Source organism: Aulostomus chinensis, chromosome 11 (assembly GCF_037954235.1).
Source record: "Aulostomus chinensis isolate RoL2024-O1b breed Wild chromosome 11, RoL_Achi_v1.0, whole genome shotgun sequence".
Lineage (NCBI taxonomy): Eukaryota > Metazoa > Chordata > Actinopteri > Syngnathiformes > Aulostomidae > Aulostomus > Aulostomus chinensis.
The window spans coordinates 2,483,072-2,500,011 of NC_141330.1; the positions used below are offsets into that span (position 1 = coordinate 2,483,072).

The 16,940-nt window shown below is 45.6% G+C and overlaps 1 protein-coding gene across 14 annotated transcripts in view; it reads left to right on the plus strand.

Annotated features, from left to right (window-relative positions):
- Window positions 1-16,940, plus strand: part of sema6cb (semaphorin 6Cb) — a 250,140-nt gene that overhangs the window by 165,088 nt on the left and 68,112 nt on the right. For all 14 annotated transcript variants that reach the window (XM_086217684.1, XM_086217688.1, XM_086217687.1 and 11 more), the window contains 2 exons: window positions 9,641-9,841; window positions 14,764-14,878. In XM_086217684.1, the coding sequence (XP_086073810.1) occupies window positions 9,700-9,841; window positions 14,764-14,878 (257 nt within the window). In that variant the 5' untranslated portion in view covers window positions 9,641-9,699. The remainder of the gene's footprint in view (window positions 1-9,640; window positions 9,842-14,763; window positions 14,879-16,940) is intronic.

Genomic DNA, 16,940 nt, shown 5'->3' on the forward strand with positions numbered 1-16,940 from the left:
GTCTTTTGTTGCTGACATCAGAGGGGATGAGAAGATCGGTGACCCCCGAGCTTTCGAAAACTTTGGGAGATCCTGATGAACCAGTTTCCTGTGCCTCCGAACCCTTCGCGTATTGTTCTTATTCTCGGGAGCCTGGCAGAGCTCGAATGTTTTTTTGCTATAGATTTATTTATGGTGTTTTGTGTCTTTTGCATCGACTGCAGGATGAGAAGGTTTTGCCGAGCCAAGCCTTTTGAAAACCCTTTACACAGCGCCTGATCAGAGTATTAATGAGGTATATTAGCACTGCGCCAAATCCTCTAACCACTTGGTTTGCTTTCGCACAGAGCTCAAACTGACACCGCTCTCTTCGCTTTGCTTGGGTTTGAATATCCTTCTCCTTGCAACCAGAAATCTTCCCTCTTTCTCTGGCCCAGCTTGCTCCCTTCGTAAATCCTTGTATTTTCATCCTGCCTGCCGGTCTGTTGCATATTGACTACATCCATGGCCCAAGGGGACTGAAGCGCTTACTGCTCCTGATGAGCAGGTTGGAACTCCGCCATCAGTGTGTGAATGGCTGAATGTGTTGCAAAGCACTTTGAGTGGTCAGAAGACAAGAAAAGTGCTACCTACTCTAAGTAGTCCATTTTCCATTTTCTGTGGGGGTTAGTAGTTCTGTGGGAAGCACGGCCGGCTCAGGCAAAGCATTCTGGGGCAGGAGAATACGTCTGATTTTGTCGATTTTATTTATCCGCTGCCTTCTCCGTTGTTTTAGTGCAGGAGCAGAAAAGAGCATCTGGCATCTGAGAGGCTGTTGAATTGGATGCATGCATATTATCAGCGTGAACACGGATCTTATCTTCAAAATTGTAACATGGAAATGCATTTTCAAAATATATTATTTATTACATTGTAAATGTCACCCTTTAATTCCACAGAAAATTTGGCTGCTGTCTTTCATTATTCATGGGGATTAGAGCTGCGTGACATGAGACATTGATTTTAATTTTCATTCACACAAGCGAATGCTCCTGACAATTAATGAAATAACACTGTTGCCCTTCGTTCAGCGATCCGTCTTTACAATCCCACTTGGTAAAGTTGAGACTCTTCACATTGTCTTAGCCACCTCTAAACGCCACCCAGGGATTTAGCTAAATTCGATAAGCTGGCAGACTTGGCCTGTCGGGTCAGATAGGCAACCCTGAAATAGAAACGTAAAAATAGAAACCCACAAAAACAGAAAACAACACTTTCCCCCTCTTGCTCTGTATTTCACAGCAGTGGCATCAGGGGGTATCCAATTATGACGCCCTTGAGGGAATGACAGCGCTTGGATTTCTGTCAATACGGGGTTCAGGTAGTGTTTCTCAATAACAGTGTGAATTATAGATGGCAGGGAGATGGAGAAGGGAAGCAGTTAGTTAACATTCACTTTTATGTATGAAGAGGAGAAGTGAGGAAGACAGGCGAGCACAAAATGCCGGCCAGCATATTTTAAACTCATCTGTTTGATTAGACTACCTGAGGTAAGGCTCATTAGATTGAAGGTGGGCTCTGATTGACGGGGGCACAGACCGGCCTCTCTGAAGAGGAATCTAAATAATTAACTACAGGCAGACGGAGAGGATTCCGCTGATAACCCTCTGGGTTTTTCTCCCAAGTAGACATGAAGACAATGGATGATGCCTGCAGTGGTTTTTTGGATCGATCAGAGAACCGTCTCGCTGTCTGAGTCCTGCATAGATCCCTCTGTGTGAAGTCTGGCCAACTCGTCCTCTGTAGAAAGAAGTCCTGACAGTCGGCCCGCCTGCCTCCAGGCGCTGGTACTTCTCTCCGAGAGTGATACCCCTCCGTGAAGCAGTGGGTGTCAGGCAGCAATTTCCTCTCTGATTGAAAACCCGGTGCTCAGCCAGACACCAATATTTGCATCTTTGCTCTCACAACGGAAGAGTTCCGTCAGCGGCGTATTTCTAATCCCCAGAACTTTTGTCTACGCTCGCAGTCGTCTTGGTTTTGCTTTGACATCAATTCTCTAAAGATTTGCCGTGGAAGCTCAAGTTTAACCCGAGCTCTAATCTGTGGGGATTCTTCGATGAGAAGAGAGTAGAGTGGTCCGACATGAGGTGGAAATCGATGGCCTCTGCAACAGGACAAACTGTCACTTGTGTGAACTCCGTGGGCGCCGAGGTTAAAGCGCGTTCCCCTGAGAGCAGGCTGAGTGGCATTGATGGCAAGGAGGGTCCCAACCTCCCCTGACAGACACTTCTCATCCTGGATGCCATCGTGCCCCCTCCCTGCCACAGTACAATACAGACATTCAGAATCTGACTACATTAAACGTCCACCAGGCAGGTGACAAACTAACTGAAGAGCAGAGAAGAAACGAGGGGGGAGGGCATTGATTTTCTATTCTTGGTCAAAAAGAAGCCAGCTGTCACTCCTCTTTGACTTAAGATGCTAATGGACTTTTTAAAATGTTGCTATGGATATCCCCTGGAGCCGCTCTGTTTTTACCACCGCGAGGCTTTGAAGTGCACCGAGATCCCCGTCTCCTTCATCTGATGTGTTTGTATTCAGCAGCCCAGCTTGGATGTCTCAGCGATGAGTTGATACGCAGCATCTGCCTGGTCGGTGGCAGGGCAACGTCGCGAATCTCATCGCTGACGTGTGATCTCATGATGAGAGTATAGCAACATATAATCACTGTCCTTCTAGGAAAGTCTCGCTACTCAGCAGCCAACTTGCGAACGCCTCCTGGCAGTTATTTCAGACTAACAAGAGCAGGATGAACTGGGAGAGACAGAATTGCACTTTTACTGGTCATCAGAACATGAACACTGCACGATCTCCTGTCAGATGTAATGAGGAACGCTCCAGTTGACTCAGAATGCTCCTAATCCAGCTGATGTGAACCTCAGCTCTGCATTCGCTTCAGTGTAACATCACAATTGACTGGTGATGCCACCATCTTTTCTATTGTCTTGTTTTTTGGAATTCTTCTTTTCTTAGGGTTTTCTATGATGTCATTGATGTAAACCGCACACCAATTTGGGTGCAACTGTGAAAGGGTTGGCCAGCTTCAGAATCCAGAATTTTGCTTATTCCAGTCCCTGAGAAATACTTAATTTGATGCAAATTAAAATCAATGCAGCTCCTTTCCACACACACACACACACACACACACACACACACACACACACACACACAAAACTACTTGCATAATTTAACTCCAATTTACAGCTTAAAAAAGAAGTTTACTACCCCGCGTTGGGATTTGCTGTTGAATTTCAAGGAATCTTTCAGTACTCACTAGTACTGAAGTTTGATGGAGTAGAAGTACTGAGGTTTGTCACCCAGCTGTAATCAATTTTATCATCAGTTCATCTCCAACTTTCCAGACAAGCAGTTCCTTTTCATCCTCCAGTCTGTCTTCTGAGGGAAAAAAACAAAAAGCACGGTCATTGAAGCGAGGCTGGACGGCGCTGTCGATGCGTCCTCGGCGTGAGAATGTGAACTTTCTCATCTCAGTGAAGACTGCAGCTCTGCGTTTAAACACACTTGTTATTGATATTTAAAATGTACGTGAAAATAAATGTATTTTTAATTGGAGCGCGGTTCTAAGTACACTAGGGTGAACTCATTTACGCCACATGTAGCACCCGTCTGAAACTATAAAACTGTCCTGTGGGGGTTGTTCTCCCAATTATTGCCCGGTGCTCCTTGATCCCAATTCCAATTTGCTGCGGAGACGTCTACGTGGGTAGCCATTGGAAATCTAATTAGTAAAGTTTCTCCAGTCTGAGAGGGTTGAGTGCAAAGTTGAAATAACCGCCGGCGAAGGGAGAGAATAGCAGCAATCAAGACAAAATTGTCCAATGATATTTTTTCGCAAGGAATATTGATGGTTGATCTTCTCTGACTCGTGCGTGCGTCTGCAGCAGGGCGTTTTTACATCATTAGAATGTCAGCTGTGCAGAGCGAACTCTTGGAAGAATGTGAGCGCTAAAGAGAAAAACAGCTCTGCAGACAATGATGATGGTGGTGGTGGTGGTGGTGGTGGTGATGCACTGTGTGATTCGTGTCATGGGACTGCAGGGAACCTTCCTGAAGGAGTTTGAGGAGGGACAATACGGCTCAGGCCTCAACAATGACGTGGTTGTCTCATCACACACCACTCACATCATGAGTTGTTTTCCTCGGTTCACATGAGCTTGTCGTGACACAAACAAATCAGCAGGCAGGTTTAGAGGGGGAGTTTGATAAAGCAAGGAAAGCTCGACACCCTGTTATATTAAGTTTATTATCCATCCATCCATCCGCTCCAACACTTTATCACCCGTGTTTCCAGTCATCGGGGCTGATGCATCTTCACGTTTGCTCTAATCTGAATGTTTCTGGTAGGTGAGAGAAAGCCGCAGCACACAGAGGAAACCAGGGGAGTGGAAAACATCCAACTCAGACGTATTGTTTTTTAATGAACCTTCTCAGGAATACACTTAATGTTCATTATTTTGAGTGTCAGACCAACACATAACCCCCCCCCAGAGCTCCACACCTCCACCAGACAGCTGAACGCTGGTTAGCTTAGCTGCAATAAACGCTAGCTGTAGTGCAGTACAGAAAGATCCCTCAAAAAATCCTCACATACAAAATCACAATGTTTTTTTTTATCTGAACTGCTAGAAACAGAGTTGTGTTACACATTTGCTTCAGAAACTGTTGAAAATCAGGACAAACGAACGCTTGCTGATGGCCAGAAGAGCGACTGCTGCTACTAATCATGGCTGAGTTTGTAAGAGAGGATGAGGAGGATTACTGCTGGACAGAACAAGACCCTGATCCTGATCTATTTAAACCGGAATACACACAGAGGAGGAGCGGCAGGCTTTGGAGGCTGAGAGAGCGAGACGGGCCGGGAGGCCGTCCAAGCAGAAGTAGAGAAGTCTTGACTGTCTCATGCTTCATACGTCTTTGTTTCCTCCTCCGTCCAGAACATGCAAAAATGACAGAGCGGACCTGGTGCAGCCTGGTCCAGGACCCGGGACCCTCTGGGTGGGAGACAACAGTGCTCACCTGATGATGATAAAACAACAACAACATTGAATAACTTTCAACAGTTTTTCACAGCGAATGTTGAGCTCAACCGCAGACCCTCCACTGCCCCACCTCTAGGGTCATTGCAGCCCTCTGGTGGGGGTCTCAGCACCATCACCTGCTTGCCATCATCAAGTGTTATGATCTCAAATCTGTTTCTTACTGGCCTTCAGAGAGCAAGGGCTAATGTGGCTAACTGTTTAGAAATGATCAAGGAGACCGGGGATATGCCCGCTCAATATACAGGCCAGCGAGTCCCACAAACATGTCGGCGTGGAGCTGGAAAAGGGCCACAGATGAGGGGCTGAGAAGTATCCTGGTGCACAGAGGCGGGAGGTGACAAGTATACCCTATTCTGTAGCTTTAGCGAGCGGATTAGCCTCGCTGCCACCGGCCAGTTGAGGGAATATTGGAGGATAATTTTGCTCCGCTGTTTGGTTGTGAGCAGCAGGTGTTGGCAGACAGTGGGGATCCCACGAGTGGACAGGTGCACGGAGCCACGCAGTTGATCGAGGATACAGTTTAGATTTTAAGTGTGACTCTTTATGGGACCATTATCCCAGGCCCCGCGGGGGGCGTGAAACATAAAAATTTACTCACAGGAGTTTATGTACGAATTTAAATGACTCCATGGCCCCATCCATGCCAATCCATAAAGTCTAAATTTATATTATTATTTAAGTTACAATGCTGCAAAAGTGAAATGCTCTGAGAATCCCTGATGCTCTGAGGAGGATACGTCTTCACAGATGCGATGTCTTTGGATAAATGGATGTCAGACAGCAAATGGAGTGCCGTAGCGTTCGCAAACCTATCATCCAACCAGAGCCAGCTGCCAGTATCTCCCAGATGGCCAAAAAGTCCAGTTCATTAAAAACAAAATAAATCAAGGCTTCTGGTCCAAACTCCAGAACACAGAGAGCAAACATTGGATGGGATAAGCGATGGCTTATTTCCCTCCGACAGCTGTCAGCTCATCAGCCGTCCACTCCCTCCCAGACCTCACAGAAAGTAATTAACTGATTACACTTTGTGTTGGCTAAAATCAAGAAAGTCCTCACTTGTATGGGGACTCAAACGTTAACATCAGAGGTTTAAAAAAAAAAAAAGAAAAAAAAGTCTGCTCTGCATTTAGTGGAGTTGAATTTCGCTGGAAAGGTTAACATGGGATACGCAGCCAATTTTTCCTCAGTTGTACCAGGATGTTTGCAGCACTGTAACAAAGCTCAAGATGTGAGTGACACCAATTTTTACCAGTTGACAAGTCTCAGGCATTCATCCACCATTCATTCATTCATGTTACTTTGTTAGTTGTAACCGTGCGCGAGTGTGTGTGTGTGTGTGTGTGTGTGTGAGAGAGTGAGAGTCGTCAAAACATCACATCTCTCATCAAAACCAAAAGCCAGCAACTTTTAGTTCCAGCTGTTTATTTCCTATTTGAACTTAAAAAGGTTTAAATAAAGGTGTAATATTCCTGTTAACCAGCAGGGGCGGCCCAGTGGAGCAGTGGTCCTCCCTGTGGCCCCCCAGCAAGAAGGTTGTGGGTGGAGCCCCGGCTGCAGCACGGGGTCTTTCTGGGTGAGTCTCCATGTTCTCCCTGTTCCTGCTGGGTTCTCTCTGGTACTCCAGCTTCCTCCACAGTCCAAAGACATCAAGAGGGACCAGGTTAATCCAGACTCTAAATTGACCGTAGGCGTGGCTGGGAGAGCCAATGGTTGTCTGTCTCTATGTGTTGGCCCTGACATGGACTGGTGACCTGTCCAGGGGGGAGGCTGCAGGGACAGGCTCCACCCCCACCACCCTGAACAGGAGGAGAGGGGGAAGATGGAGGGATGAGTCTAACAACTACATAATTCAAGAATAAGATCCTGCGTGGAGGGAAGTGCTGTGCAGCAACTGAGAGCCACTTGACCAAGTGGAAAGTTGTCACAACACCTCGAGTGTTGATCAGGTTTGTTTTTGGGTCCTGGAACAATAATTCCCAAAGCTCAGTCCTCCTCAGGGGGCGAGGAGTTTGATCCTAATACAGCATTACACGTCGCTGTGAAAGGACTTTAATAAAGGCTTCGCTCCTACTTGGCCAACTCCCTCTCCCAATGTTTCCTGTCTGGAAAACGTCCTGGGGCCACAACAGCTCTGACTAACCAGTTCTCCAGCAAGAGGCAGCCAAAGACGCTTGCTTTGTTTAGCGTGTTGCATCACAGCTGCTGTTTCTCTTTAGTGTGCTGCATACACAGAGTGTTGCAGTGCAGTGGCGATCAATATTCTTTAATCCTGAATTTGATACGGCTGAGAGGCAGAATGGCATCTTTGGTCCTGCTCTTGTACAGAAGCTCACAGCTTTAGCACATTTCTCGCACCACTAGATGTTGTAAAACCGGCGAAACGTCCCCGCAGCTGCCCCAGATAATGATTAAGTCATCAGGAGGCAGTTTGGTTGTAGTGGAAGTGCTAGCGTGAGCTTCAGTGCATACGACTGGTCTTTTATATGGTCGCCTTGCCTGCATAATCATGGCGTGCTGCTGGCGAACGTCAATAAATGATGCCTTCCTTCCTTTCTGGGTGGCGCTCCCTCGATGAAGTGCTGATGTTTTTCTGTCTTTGCATGTTAATGAAGAGACGTTGGGACTCTTTGATTTGTGTTTAACTGCAGTTTTTTCCTGGTAATCTAAATATTTACATGATCAAAGTGAATTCAACCCTCTCGGTTCCTCTGTTAAGGGATTTTTTTTTTTTTAATGGATTTGTCTCCACTGTGACATAATCTGTTTCTTCAAATGGCTGTCCTCATTTTCTGGCAAATGAGTTTAATTCATCAGGTACATTGTCTCATATCCAGCCTGCGGCTGGCCACACAAGCTGTTATAATTCACAAAGTAAACACAAGCAGACATCCGCCTTCTCCCCTCGATTTATGGGGTTGCGATCGTCGCTTGACCTCATCGCTAAATGCGGCTTTCTCCCTTGCATTTAAATGAAGCAGACTATTATCAGTATTGATGGCAGTTCATGTCTCTGTTGACTTAATTTTCTGCTCCCACTTAAAACCATGTGGTCTCATTGTTTCATTGCCAGACAACACAGCACATAAACCGGCGAGGGCTTGTGAGAACCCCTACAGCGGACATGTTGTCTTTAATAAGTTGGCGGTTAGCATCGGTCACGGCGGTGTGAAGTTAGTTCAGACAAAATTCTCTGTCATCCATCTGTCGCTGTCTCCTCCTTCAGACATGAAACAGATGTGAAAATTAATATTTCCACACAATCACAGCCGGGTGCTCGAGCTCTTCTCTCCCTCTTTGACTTTCATCTGAACGTTTTGGGTGAAAACAGTTGATTGAAAATGATAACGGGTGACTTCCTGCAGACGAGGTTGCAGCAACTCTGCATCATAAAGCTGTATTTTTGTGCCTCTGCGAGATCATTTGTCAGAACCGGTCTAGGCTGTTGTTACATCTTTATTTCTGACTTCTCTGTTTACAAAGTTTGCTCTTAGCTTGGTTGCTGATTTGCTCCTCTAATTATGCAAAACAAGTGATTCTTAAAATGTCTAGAAACGACTGAATGGATGAATCACTTCCTGTTTACCAGACAAACTTTTTTTTTTTTTTTTTCCAAAAGTGCCAGGTGAAATTGTCATTCACTCCTTCCATATGTATTTTTGAATGCGTGCCCACACAGCACCCGACGCTCCTGCAGCTGCTGGCTAGAGGCTGACTGTTACTGGACGATGTTTAAGTTGTCATTTAGTCATGGAATTACCACGTGTCATCAGTATTGATTAGACTGATCAGTTTTGGCTTACAGTTAGCCGTTAGCTACTGCCAACGGGAGGAGTGGCCGCTCTCTTTGTTGCACATGTGCAGAGGGGATCTGTCCCCCGCGCTTTCCGTATTTTCTGCCAGGAAAACAGGAACAGGAAAAACATTCCTGCGGTCAGCTCGGAGTTTCCCAACAACTGTGCATGTTTTTGTGGGGAAACTCCACCTGAAGGGGCCATGGTGTCGTCTTTCTGTGGTGTCAGCGCTAACCAGTCCGTCTCCTTTGATTATTCCTTTCACATTATCTTGGATTAACTGGGATAGCAGTTACAGTGAGCTGCTGGGTGAATATTGACTTTATTGATTGTAATCCCTGTTGTCAGCGTGAGTGTCCTCCTCAGCGTAACTGCTCCAAGTCACCTGTGAAAGGCGTTTGTTGGCAGTAAATGAGGCAGGTCATCCCTGTGTCTTGTTCTCTCTCTGACTCCATCCATCTTTTTTTTTTCTGTCTGCACACTAGCAGACACTTAATTACATCACTGCAATGATGTAAGGTCTTGCATGCTAATAAGAAAGTAGCTGTCACCTTCTACTGTCATCACATAATAGTTGCACTGAAGGTTTGAGTATGAGAAGAGGCGTTTCCTGTTATATGCACACACACACACACACACACACACACACACACACACACACACACACACACTGTGGCAGAACCGCCAGTACTAACAGTATGGTATCGATACAGTGAGATCACCCTGCTCAGATACCGTCTTCACTCTGACGTCTTTGTCTCCTCTCAGGTGGGAGGTGAATCTGCTGTGGGCCATGTCTTTCTGCTGAGGTCTCCTCTTCTGCCAAAATGAGGCGGATGCCCGGCTCGCCTCGCCCCGTCCTGCCAGCTCTCCTGGCTCTCACCTTAACCGCCTTCGTACCTCAGCTGTCCTCAGGAGCCACGCCGTTCCCCCAAGACCTGGAGCCCATCAGCGTTGTAGGCAGAGAATGTGAGTTCACGTCGCCGCGGTGATCCTTGTTGTGGACTAGACACTATACAACAGAGGCCAGGGTTGCTGAGGCGCTGGAGTCCTGCTTACTGAGGTGGATGTGTTTAAGGACGTGTTCAAACAAATTTGTGGTTTATTCTGCTGCTGGAATACTCGTCCCCATGTGTTGTTGTCTGTTGCATCAGGAAGAAAGAAAACACGCATCCAAGTCACGGTTGTTGGAGGAGTAATCGTCCAGTCCAGGAAATGAACCGTTTGGGCAAATTATCAGAAACACTCGTGAGGAACGCAGCCCTCCGCCAAGGTCCATGTAGTATTTTATGTGGTATTATTGTCTAAATCAGCCCCCAAATTTAATGTTGCCTTTCTTGGCTGATGTTCTACTTTGTAAACATAGTAGAGAGGAACTCCCTCACACCCTCTTCTAGGCTCGTGGTTACCGAAGCTTCATAGGGACCAGGGTTATTACAGGTCAAACAGAGGGACCACCTTCGAAGGTGTAGGGGTGCAGAACCACGTGGACCAATCACAACAGAGAAACGCCGTCACCATAGACAAATACGCCGAAAAATAAAGAATGGGCATCACGTATGGTTAAAAGGCATCATTACAATAAAGAAGTACAATTATTTCAACAGACGTATTTGATGTGATACAGATTGTAGCTGGAACTACTGACTCCCAGAACCAGCAGAAGAGGAGAGAATTAGAATGAAAGAAGGAAAATATTGAGAATACACTTTCTGGTACATCAGCACGTCTCCGTGGGCCCATGTAGGGTTGATGGGAGCTGATAATAACTGTCACAAAACTGTCCGACCAGTGGCACAACCAGTTTACAGAGCAAACCGAGCGAGGACCAGCTGAACTCAGCTACGAAAGTCAGAGTGATATACACGGCGTACCGCAGAGTCTACACTGAATGTGGCATTTCAGAGAAACAAACAGTAAATGTTTGCAATCATCCAGAGAAAATTCATCCTGTAAAAAGATGAGATCATTCCAGTGAACCTCCTCCAGTCCCACTCCACAGCACAGGAAAGTAAAACTTCACAATCACGCTCCAGTCGTCCGCACAAGATTTTTGACTGAGAGTTTTTCACATCAGTGACATTTTCAAGACACTTCTTCATCAGACCAACCCATCAGGGGCGGCCAATCACTGTGGAGGTCTACAGAAGAGGTCTTCCGCGATATGTAATGGCCCATAATTGATTTAAGAGGTGGCTGAGACCATGGCCCACACGCTGTAATTGATCTATCTGGAAGAGTGTAACGCAGCCATTAGCAGAAATAGCTGCGCTAATAGTGCTATATGTGGAGCTCTGTCCTAGGTGTAATGAGAGCAATTTGTCACCTCAGGTTCCAGCAGGTGACAGCGTGGCACAAGGTCCCCTCCAACTCTGGAGCGTCCATCACGTATCCGAGCACTTGGTCAGGCTGAAGTCTATAAAATCCTACACCGGTCGCTTCGTTCCTGTCCCTCTTCTTCTCAGAGAGGGAGTGGTCAGACGAGTCACCTCAGCACCCAGGGTTTTTGTGCTGAACTGCAGTAAACGTGGAATTTACACTGAACGTAAGATTTAGAATAAGATCAGGGTAAGGACATCTCAAGGAAAAACATGTATCAAAATATTAAAACGTGATCTAAATTAAGGTTAGGAGTCCAGTGTAGCCGCCGCTTCTCCTTGGGTTTCGTCTGGAGGCAGGCCCTGCATGGAGTTCAGGTTTGACCCGTTACAGCCGGTTTGCGTTGGGCTGCAAACATTTTTCCATCCTAAATGCAAATGTGGAATAACCTGAGATTGACCTTCATCCCTTAACAACAGAGAAAGTAGAACCACTTCAGTGCTGTCGTCTGTCATTCTGACAATAACCACCAAAATGTTTTCAGTTCATTCGTTTTGATTATCAGTCCAAGTGTTTTTAGTGGCTGAGACGGCGCAGCGTCGCCACAGTTTATCTCCTCCAACACGTTTGCATCACAACAGTCATGCAGGAGTATCTGGAGATGTAGTTTTTCAACTAATTTATACTTCTTTGCTACCAGATTAATCCATCAACTTAAAAACCACGACAAATTAATTTCCCAGAGCTGAACTTGATGTCTTCAGGTGCGCCCTTCGTCCAACAAGCCAAGAACCTTTGATGTAAAGCCAGAAAAGCCAGTAAATGGTCACCAGCTAGTTTCTGATCAAGGTCCCTTCTGCTTTATTGATGCTGTATCTTTGCGGTTGGAGTTAAACTGCAGTGTTGCACGTGGTGAACTGGGCTAAACAGTTGGCTCAAGTATCTCTGGCCTCATTCAGGATGCACACAGTCAGCTCAGCGCTCTCATTAAAATAAATGAAGAGGCTTCATTTTTTGACGCTGTGCCAACCCTGGTCTGAATTCAGCCTCGGGATGCACGACTGGTTTGATTCAGTCTGTGGCCGGCAGCGTTACATGCGCCTCCAAAGGAAGAGATCTTAACTTATAGCAGATTTTGCCCTCGGCGGTGCCCCGACTGTCCCCCCCCCCAACTTTAAAGGATGTGAAAGTGCTGAGGAGTAATTAGAAATCCTCATCCGCCAGGGGGAGGGTAGTGGGGCGGGCCGATGAGCCACTGGGAGTCTCTTCACCAGACCGAACAGCGAGGTCCAAAGCTCAGCCAGACATTAGGCGTTTAAATCTTTAAACGGTCGATTCCAGACGAGCAGTTAGGGGAGCGCTCTTCTCCCTGTAGAGAGACTAATTTCAGACTGTGTTGAATTTCTTGCGGGGATTGCTAATTCAGCAGCAGCCCGGGTCAGATGGGAGGCTGAAGGGCACTTAACACAGTACTTTACAGATTCAGAGTGCCGTGGCCTTTTGCTGGATCCTTCCTTGGTGTAGGGGGAAAAAAAGGTAACGGCACAGGAAGGCTCTGATGTGGTTGGTGTCGGTATTGAGCAGTCTAATTTTATGTTTGCCTGGAGCAGTTTTTTTTCCCCCCTTCTGAGCGATGACCACATGTCTATCCACCAACTGGCTGTCAGTCTGTTGATGCACTCGACACCATCTCACTTTATTTAAATTGAAAAATCCCAGGAGTGAGTGAAATGCCAAAGAAGAGAAAGAATGAAAGTGAAAAAGAAAAGAATTATCCGTTTAACAAGATGGTAGACAGAGTTTAATGACTGTTCACACTAAAACACTTATATGAAGTGGTTTGAAATTGAATGAACTCCTGTATGTATGAGCTTGAACTGGGATTTAATCGGTTCCGTAGGTTTCTGCTGTGGTACTTTACTCAGAAGTCAAACTTGGAACTTACAAAACAGAGGAGGAGGGAATTTAATATTCCTTGATCTGAGGTCCACAGTTTGACAGGAATGCTGCTGATTAACTGGGCTGGTGACGCAAAAGTTGAAACAAAGGAAGTTTCATTTCAACCAGCTGTAACGGTGCACACTGCCACCTACTGCCCTGGAGGTGGACATGCTTGTTAAATAAAAAGAGTCCTGCTAACGTCCACTGTAGTCCCATAAAATGAGCTTTTAATCCAACTGTCACTGTAGTTGGATCGCAGTTGTGCATGTAAACCAAAGAAATCTTACGGTTTAACTTCAGCACTTTGGATTTTGTGCCTTGCAAAGTTAAAGCCTCTAATATCAGCGTTGCACTCCACTTTTAGCACAAGGTGCTTGCAAGTGCTTGAAAGTCTTAAAAAGTATGGAGTGTTTAGAAGCTGTTTTCCAGACCTTGAAAAGTTTGGAATTTTGTGTGAAAGGCTCAATAAAGTATGGAATTTTTTTTCTCTCGTAGTCGAATGTTAGAGTTTGCTCAAAGGCACATAATCTTGTAAAATTAGAAATACAGCAAGAAAGCATATAAAAACACGATATGGCTTTGCTTACTGCTCGATTCTGAAATGATGTCATATCAAGACTTGTAGTTGCGTCTTCAGCTTGAACTTTTATTTGTTTTAATCTTTATTTGGAAGAAGAACCATCACCCTGTCGTAACATTTTGTGGGAGTCCCTGCTGTGGGTCAGACACATATTTAAACATTCTCAGGTGATGTTCCTGGTAAGAGTCAGTCGCTCGCTGCTGGGGAAGGTTGCTGTAGCCAGTCAACAGTGTGGACTCGTGTTAGCATCACCCAGACGCTGACTAACAGCTCGGAGATGTCAGGGTCAGCCTCCGTGGAGGGTTACATTTGATCATTGTGATGCTAACGTTAGCATCTCGACGCCGCTGTTGCAGGGACTAAAATCTTCAGCTTCAGGAAATATTGAATGTTACACCAGGTGATTCCTCGGGTTAGGTGTGTTGCCATGGCCAACTTCGTTGTCTGAGGTGTGACGTCACACCATCCCACTCTCAGGCAACGAGAGTTGATATTACGTCACTTCCTCAGTTTGTCAAAAGACTCTCATCAATGCAGCTGACTTCTGGTCAGTCACATACTAAAACCCTCCAGAAGGGGGAGTAAAATTCCTGACATCACGGTGACTCCGGTTCCATGTGTGTCAGGCAGAGAGAGAGTATTTCTATCAGGATGCTTCTGATTTGGGCCTCCCTCGCCGTCGTCCCCATAAGTTTGCTTTAAGAACCGCTCACCAGAAGCCGCGTTTCTAAATCAGACCGACTTCTATGACATAACCATCTCATTTGCAACTTTGAATGCTATTTTTGCCCTGCTCGTCCACCTCCACAAGTGCTTATTAGCATTCAGTGTACGCTCCTGGATTGGAGCACAGCTGTATCTTCAGCTGAAAGGTGCCGTGTGTTATTTATTCTCTGCTGTCCTGCAGAGCCGCTAGAAAGTTTCAGCAAAAATTATTTGGTATTTAGGAGGATGATTGTTTTGTTTTTTTCGGTTAAAAAAAAAAATCCTCTCGACCAGGACCTCAGAGGGACGTCATGTGTGTTCTTTTTTCTCTCATTTGCCCGAGCAGCCTCGTCCCTGTATCCCAGCTTCCAGGGACTCATATCAGACAATGACACCGTCCGCCTGGGTCTGGACTTCCAGAGGATGCTGAGGATCAACCACATGCTCTACATCGCTGCCCGGTCAGTCTTCCCCACTCACCTGCTAGCACAAGATCTAAATTAGCTGGACATCCACTGCACCACTGAGCCTGAATTTGAGCTGCACCACTCGCTTCCAAGTCAGCCGAGTCAGTGAGCTTTTGCTTTACATAACAAACGATGGGGGAATTTAACAACAACAACCACATTTCTCAGATTTTACAGTCTTCAGCCAGCAGAGGAGTGAGAACCTGAATAATTAATGCAAGCGCAGGTTAATGGAGCGCAAGTCTATTCCTATAAGGCTCTTGAATAGTATCCATTTAATTGTATGAAGTAATGCATGCGGTCTTTCATTTCACCCTTATTTAACCAGACTGTCAATTAAGCATGAAGCAGTGTTATTCTGATTTAAGTGATGTCTTGGTGAGAGGCAAGTGGGCTGCTGCTGGTGACCTGAGGCTATGAAAAGTACAAAATGTACAGTGGTACAGAACATAGAAAATATGAAATCATAGCACTTATTTTTTTATGCAGCCTGATTCTTTTCATGGCTGACTGCATTATTCAGAGACTATAGATCAATAGGAGTAAACTTTTTGTGCACCGGAGAGGACCTGCAGTCATCCCAGATATCCACATAAGAAGAACAGAACCCCAACAGCAGTGACAACAGAGATATTCGATAACTGAAAGCAAAATATGTGTTTGTCTGGAATAAAGGGGACATGGACGAGGATAAGATGATAAAAACGGTCAATCTCAAGGGAAAGTCCTGTGCCCTTGCCAGGGTACAGACCCTTCCAGGCCTCAGCACCATGTTCAACAAAATATAACACTTGTAATTTAAAGACAGAATGAAGGAGGTCAAAACAGCGGGACAGTAAGATAATGGCTGGAAAAGCCTCGTAAAATAAAGCTTATCAGACTCGAATCTGCATGTTTTGACAGTATTAAATACTGGATTGTGTATATTTTGTCTAAAAGCAACAATGTGTCCCGCTGAGATCTGATATTTTACCTCTGACAGTTCAACCTGGATGAAATATGAACATGGAGGAAGAAAATGTGTCCAGTGTTCTTTTGATAGAGAAAACACGTTCCACTTTTTTCCTCACGTCTCTCTTATAGTCAAGTGTACTTGTGTGTGTGTGTTGAATTCAGTCAGACACACCGGAACACTTTGTAAACAAGGACGATGAACAAAGACGGATTGTTCACATATGGAACATAGGAATTAACTAGTTACATAGAGAAAGTCCAACACAAGGGAGGAAAAATGTTCTTTTTTGGTAACAGTTGAGTTTGAATTCCTTGTTTTAATCTTTTCCCCTGCATGCTTCCTTACACGTAATAGCAGATGTGTGTGTTTGTGGTGCTCTGGGATTCCATGCTGGATCGGCCAAAGATCGGCAAACAAGTCCAAACGAAAAAGCCTGATTTTAATGTTGTTGAGGAGGGATGCAGGACGGAAGCAGAGGGAATGAATTCCTGTTTCTGAGTCCTTCGTAAATCTGAAGCCTCCCGATGGCTCCGTAGTCAATTCTGCCATTTGTTTTAGATTTACTGTGAGCGTTTAATCTACTTTATTAATGTTTAAGGTATCCCAGGCAGAAACTCCGTACCAAGCAGCTTTCATGTTTGCTGTTTTGTTTGGTGCATAATTAAATGTTGCTCGGTCAAGCCGTCATCGTTAAGTACGAGGCTGCCGCTCTACTCCCTGTTTTCATTGTGAAAAATGAATTCCGCTCCAGTTTTTGTCTCCGTCCCAAGACTGTGCTCTCACTGCCAGTCCGAAAAGGTACGGAGCCTCTTAATGCACCTAAATGGATTCAAACGTTTTCCAGACCTGCATACAACAAAGTGCACGCCTCACTTCACAAAGTGATTCATGTGTGTTGTGTCAACACTTGGAAAACTCTCTGAAAACTTGTCTTGTATTGAAAAGCCAATAAAGTTTGGCCGGCGGTCCACCTTCTGCCCTCTGTAGCCCAGCAGCTCCGGTAAATCCTGTCCAGAGTTCTACAAATACGATTCAGAAGGCAGCTCGTGCCTGAGGGGTTGAAGCAGGTCGTTCTGGAGTTTTGCATGAGCAAAGGTTTTG